Below are 6,646 nucleotides of genomic sequence, written 5' to 3' on the forward strand. Positions count from 1 at the left end.
CATTACCAATTTTTTTGTATTGCATGCGAAATAACTTGTATAGGTGTTATAGGGAGACAGTGGAAGGGGATAGAAAATGTATTTCCTATTATTGTGCTTGACAGAATGTTTCTTTTGCATTTAATCTCTAAATATCTTAGTGGTAATAAAACACACTTAAGTTTGCTTACCATATATGTTGTGATATGAAATTCTGTCCGGCGATCCTGGAGATACAAAGAGAAGAACAGGTACAATAATATATTGTAAAGTATTCACCTAGGTATATAAGTCAGATAGATATACAATTATTACACAGTGTTAGAAATAGAGGCTTACCCAGGCAAGCCTAAATACGTAGCTTGGGTGGAGGCACAAGTAGTGATTAACCCGTTATTTGGTAACCTATACCTTAACAGGTGGGGGAGGGTTACATTTGGAGGCACCGCGTGAGATAAATTTGTAAAATACTCAGGTGTAAGAGAAGCACAGTAGCCAAAATGAATCAATATACCAGTAGTGAAGCATTTGATTGGTGCATAAGGAAGGGAGTGACTCCTGAAAGGAGTTTTGTATTGTGTGGCGATCTCACAGACATCACCGATGGAACAATTATGACAGAGATGTTATTCCTTTTTGGGATAAAACAACCAAAGATTTCTGATAAGCAATTCAGGGAAAACGGAGAGTTGTGTGCTGTATTAATAAATACTAGTCAAGATTTAGAGTCTGAGTTGTTACCTAAAGTGGTGGCTGTGAGATCTAATCCTAACCGCAGGTGGAAAATTATATGGCCTGAAAAGGAAGACAGTGAAAGAGCGGCTGAACCATTAGTTATGGGTGATATGTCTTTTCCGGCTGGACGAGATCCGTCTGCGGGTGGGGGAGAAGGTGGTCCATCACAGGGTACAGAAGAAAAATTAGGGAATCAGTTAGAAGTTATAGCTGATAAAGTAGTACATCAATTAGAAAGATGGCATTATGAGGGGAGTTATAGGCGATTGAGGATTTTCTCAGGAATACTTCCTGTGCCTACTGGCGAGGAACCGTATGAAGCCTGGAGGGAGGCAGCTATACAGCAGTCTGAGGAGTGGCATTGTCCTGATCATATCAAAAAGCAAAGGATTGTAGAAAGTTTAAGGGGACCTGCTATGGGAATCATTCAGGCCAATAGGAAAAGTAATCCTGAGGCCACTGTGGCTGATTACTTCCAGGCACTGGAATACACCTATGGGACATTGGAAGATGTAGGTGACTTGGTTGCTAGATTCAACCATACTTATCAAGAGACAGGGGAGAAGTTGTCCCAGTATGTGTATAGATTGGATAAAATAATCCATAAAATTATAGATAAAGGGGGATTATCTCCTGCTGAGGTTAATAGTAGTAGGTTGAAACAAGTAATTAGAGGAGCTTTAACCACTGACCCTGTGGCACAGCGTTTAAGGTGTACCGCTCTGTTATTAGGAAGCCCCACCCTTAATGATTTAATTAAGGAAATTACCCAGGAGGAAGCTTTAATCGCCAATAGGGAAAAGACCCATGCCAAAGCAGTAAAAGTAGTGGTACCCTCCTCTGAGACTCAGGGATCAAGGGATGACAAATTACTTACTTTGGTAGAAGAACAAAATAAAAAAATGGACCAGCTTATTTTGGCTCTAAATCAACGGATGGCACCTTCTAATGTAGCTTCCCGTAATTCTATTAGAGGAATTAACAACAATAGGGGAAATTTTAGAAGAGGTGGAGATTTTACATCAAGAGGGTGTTTCCGATGTGGACAGCTAGGGCATAGGGCTGTGAACTGTCCCTTAGGCTGGGGTACTTCTGAAGGGGGAAATAATGGTCATTCAGATAATGTTTCCATTCAGGGAAACGACAGTGGGAGGCTGGCGGGCCCCTCGCCGTCTCCCAGAAATTAGATGCAAATTCAATGGGGAGTGCCCAGTGGAGTAGTTCAATCCCGGATGGTATGATAGGACCTGCTCCACGAGTGGTCGTTAAATTGAATGGACATCCCTGCCCTGTTTTATTAGACAGTGGATCTCAGGTGTCCATTATATTTGAGCACTGGTATAGACACTATCTCTCTGACGTTCCTATTATGCCCTTGGAAGGATTGGTAATCTGGGGGCTAAGTGAACAGAAATACCCCTATTTAGGTTATGTACTAGTTAACATAGAATTTCCAGAGGAATTCATGGGTGTGTCAGAACCCTTACCTCTCATTGCTCTGGTATGCCCAGAGTCCCCAGGAGATAAGACTGTGATGCCAGTGATTGTGGGAACTAATGCTCACTTATTTAAAGTCCTCAGTGATTGGTGTTTAAAAATGAATAGGGAAGTCACTGCTGTTAATATGTTGACTCACCATATGAACTCCCATGAAGGATATCCTGGGTACAGAGAGTCCTCTTTGGCTCAGGATATGTCTTTGGATGATTTTATTCCCTGTTTCCAGGGGAGTGACATTGGGTTGGCAGAAAGAGATACCCTATGTAAAGAGTTGGTAAAACGGCAACACGTTTTTTCTCTTTGGGAATGGGATTTGGGAAAAGCTGCAGGTGTGGAACACTGTATTAAGCTAAATGATGAGACTCCCTTCAGGGAGAGGTCACGCCGTCTTGCTCCGGCGGATTTTGAGGATGTTAGGCAGCATCTTAAAACTTTGCTGGAAATTGAAGTTATTCAACATTCAGAGAGTCCATATGCCTCTCCTATTGTAGTGGCTCGTAAAAAGAATGGCAATATCAGAATGTGTATTGATTACCGGACTCTTAACCACCGCACAGTGCCAGATCAATACACTGTTCCTCGGATAGAGGAGGCATTGGACTGTCTGCAAGGGAGTCAGTGGTTCACCGTGCTGGATCTACGGAGTGGGTATTACCAAATACCCATGAGCCCACATGACAGAGAGAAAACTGCATTTATCTGCCCTTTAGGCTTCTTTGAATTTTTGAAGATGCCTCAAGGTATTAAGGGTGCACCGGCTACCTTCCAGCGGACCATGGAACAAACGGTGGGTGATATGAACTATCGTGAGGTATTAGTCTACCTTGATGATATCATTGTATTTGGGTCCTCTTTGCAGGAACATAACCATCGTTTGCTTAAAGTACTTGACAGGTTACTAACAAAGGGACTAAAGCTTTCTATAGATAAATGTAAGCTTTGTCAGCCCTTTGTTACTTATTTGGGACATGTGGTGAGCCGACCTGGAATTTCCACTGACCCCACTAAAGTGGAGGCTGTGAACAGGTGGCCCAGACCCACAAGGCTGAAGGAGTTAAGATCTTTCCTGGGGTTTTGTGGGTATTACCGCCGTTTTGTGCCCTATTATTCTGCAATATGTCGTCCACTTACTGAATTGACTAGGGGGTATCCACCTATTGGTAAAACCTCATTGGACAAATCATGTAAAAATAAGGGCTATTTTAAACCGTCTGAAGAATTTGGGGATAGATGGACGAGCAAGTGTGAAGAGGCCTTTCTCAAATTAAAATGGAGTCTTACTAATGCCCCTGTTTTGGCATATGCAGATCCCACAATGCCCTATGTGATACATGTGGATGCGTCATTTGATGGTCTAGGAGCAGTGTTGTACCAACCCCATGAAGAAAAATTACGACCTATATCTTATATCAGTAGAGGACTGTCCAATAGTGAAAGGAGATATCCAGTACACAAACTGGAATTCCTTGCTCTTAAATGGGCTGTATCTGATAGATTTCATGAGTACTTATATGGGGCAAGTTTTGAGGTGTTCACTGATAATAACCCACTGACATATGTGTTGACCACTGCTAAATTAGATGCCACTGGGCACAGGTGGTTATCTGCACTATCTATCTATGATTTTAAAATTAAATATCGCCCAGGCATCAATAATATAGATGCTGATGCTTTATCTAGATTAAAAAGAATTGAGAGGGAATCAGATAGGTCAGATTGGATTGAAGTTCTGGCAACCACCCTAAAGGGATTGTGCTTTAACATACAGTGCGTAGGGGCAGATCTTGGAGAACGCATCAGTGCCCTTGGAGCCTCTGACAAGGCATTACCCCTGGCTTACTGTTGGTTAAGCCAATTAGAGTTAGGAGACTTACCCCGAATAGGTCATGAAAAAATCCGCATAGATCAACGGAGTGATTCCGATATTTCTGTTGTTATACTCTGTCTTGAGTCTGGTTGTGCTGACTGTGATGTAAGCTCTCTGACGCCTGCATCTAAGTTGTTGTTGAGGCATATAAAGCAATTGGTAGTGAAAAATGGTATACTATACCGTAAATTGGTTAAGCCAAATGGAAATATGAAGTTTCAAATGGTTGTTCCACAATGCTATAGGGAAACTATTTTAAAGTCATTACATGATCAGCATGGTCATCTCGGGGTGGATAAAACGGCAGGATTGATAAATGACCGTTTTTACTGGCCATTTATGGAAAAGGATATTGAAAATTACTGTAAAACCTGTGGCAGTTGTGTTTTGAGGAAGTCTCTTCCCACCAAGTCTTCTCCTCTTATGACTCTAAATAGCAATGGCCCAATGGATCTAGTATGTATTGACTATTTATCATTAGAAACATTACCAGGGAAAGAATGTAACATTCTTGTAGTGACAGATCACTTCACCCGTTACGCTCAGGCTTATGTTACCCCTGATCAGAAGGCCATTACTGTAGCTAAAACTCTATGGGAAAGGTTCTTTGTCCACTATGGCTTACCCACTAGATTGCACTCCGACCAGGGGCGTGATTTTGAAGGAAAAATTATTCATGAACTTTGTATGTGCTGTGGGATTAAGAAATCTAGAACTACTCCTTATCATCCGCAGGGTAACCCACAGCCGGAACGTTTTAATCGTACATTGCTCAATATGATGGGTACACTGGATCCAAGGGGCAGAACTCAATGGAATAGGAAAATATGTCATTTGGTTCATGCCTATAACTGCACCAAGAATGAATCCACTGGGTACTCCCCATATGAATTAATGTTTGGGCGGGAGGCCCGACTGCCCATAGATGTCTCATTAGGACTTCCCTCCCGGGATGCAAATGGACAAACTCATTCCCAATACATAATTAAATTACGAAAAGAACTTAGAGATGCACACAACTTAGCTCAGGAAGCTTCTAGAAAGGCCGGGGCTAAGAATAAGATTAGATATGATCTGCAAGTAAAAGAAAATGTATTGAAAGTAGGGGATCGAGTGCTAATACAGCAACTTGGACGTCCCAGACGACAAAAATTAGCTTATCACTGGAGGTCTAAACCATATGTGGTACTAGACCAATTACCCAACATACCAGTCTATAAGCTAAGGTCAGAGTCGGGGGAGGGACAAATTCTTACATACCACCGACAACATCTTTTGCCTATAGCACAAGATCTTCGTTTCCCTGAAGCAGTTGAAGATGAATCACAGTTAAGATCTAATTGGAGAAATGGTAGTAGGTTGCGATCTTCTCGAGGACAATGCCACTCCCCAGAAATTGCGGTGGATCCTAATGAGGATTCTGAGAACAGAGAATGTGGTCTAGGATATTTCTATTGTGATAAGGATCCTGATAGCTCTGTTCCCCAATTGTCCGATTGTATCACGCCCAATGGGTTAAATGAGATTGTCCCCGAAAATGATTGTAATATATCAGTCAGTATTACTAATGAGGATGGTGGGTTGGAATCTGAGAGAGAATTTACATCCGAAGGTAGTATAAATGATAAGGATGTTAACCTAACCAGGGAGTCTTGCATGGAAACTGGGATTGCAGAGACTGGTGAGGATATAGTGCATAGTTATAGGCCATCCAGGGAACGGAGACCTCCATTAATATTAACATATCCAGAATTAGGTAAACCTGCATACTTACCTCAAATCATTAATCCGAATATAGTACTTACTTGGCCTTATTTCGGGTATAGAAAAGGGGAAGGTATTTGGTGATCCGATTTAAAGGGGGATGGATAAATATACAGATCACCAGGGGGAGAGTGTAACCTGAATAATATCTACTACTTATAGTTTAGCAATAAATTAATATTTTTTTTATAGTATAATACTTGTTTGGTTCATATATAGATATCTTTGGTAGGGGAAATTTACATATTAATATATATGGGTAATATAATAATATATGATAAAATATAATATTACATATGTATATAGATGGATTTTTGAGGGGATAAAATTTGTACTTTATTATTTACATGTATATATATTGTATAGGTTTGGTATTATAGACTGTTATGAGGTGATGCTTGTAGGACAGTATAACCTTAGTATGCCCAGCAATAGCCTGCAGGGTAGCAAAGAGCTGCCTATGAGGTGATTGTGTGGTCCGCGCGCTGCTGGAGCGATAACCTGCCGGGCGGGAAAAGCAGGTCCACGAGCCGGTGATTCACGGCTGACCGCGAGCATGGGGATAGACAGGTAATGATTGGCGGCGGCTAGGGGAGATCGCGCGGCTATGGCGGGAAGGAGTACTCACGAGCCGGAGGTCTGGGGAGAATAAATAGAGCTCCCCGCCGGCGGTTAGGCAGACTGCTGTTCCCCCTGTTCGTGAGTGCACTCGGGTCCCCAGAGCTGCCGTGAGAGCTGTGCGGAAGCGATTGGAGACCGAGTAGCGCGTCCAATACAGGGCAGAGCTGAGCCGCGGCTGGG

The 6,646-nt window shown here is 42.2% G+C and overlaps 1 protein-coding gene across 1 annotated transcript; it reads left to right on the top strand.

The window, feature by feature from the left end:
• The first annotated feature begins 479 nt into the window (after positions 1 to 479).
• Positions 480 to 1,901, top strand: LOC134911000 (paraneoplastic antigen Ma1 homolog). The gene has a single exon (XM_063919391.1). It carries the CDS (start codon positions 480 to 482, stop codon positions 1,899 to 1,901), a length of 1,422 nt encoding a protein of 473 aa, XP_063775461.1.
• The last annotated feature ends 4,745 nt before the right edge of the window (positions 1,902 to 6,646 follow it).

Source organism: Pseudophryne corroboree, chromosome 4 (assembly GCF_028390025.1).
Source record: "Pseudophryne corroboree isolate aPseCor3 chromosome 4, aPseCor3.hap2, whole genome shotgun sequence".
NCBI lineage: Eukaryota > Metazoa > Chordata > Amphibia > Anura > Myobatrachidae > Pseudophryne > Pseudophryne corroboree.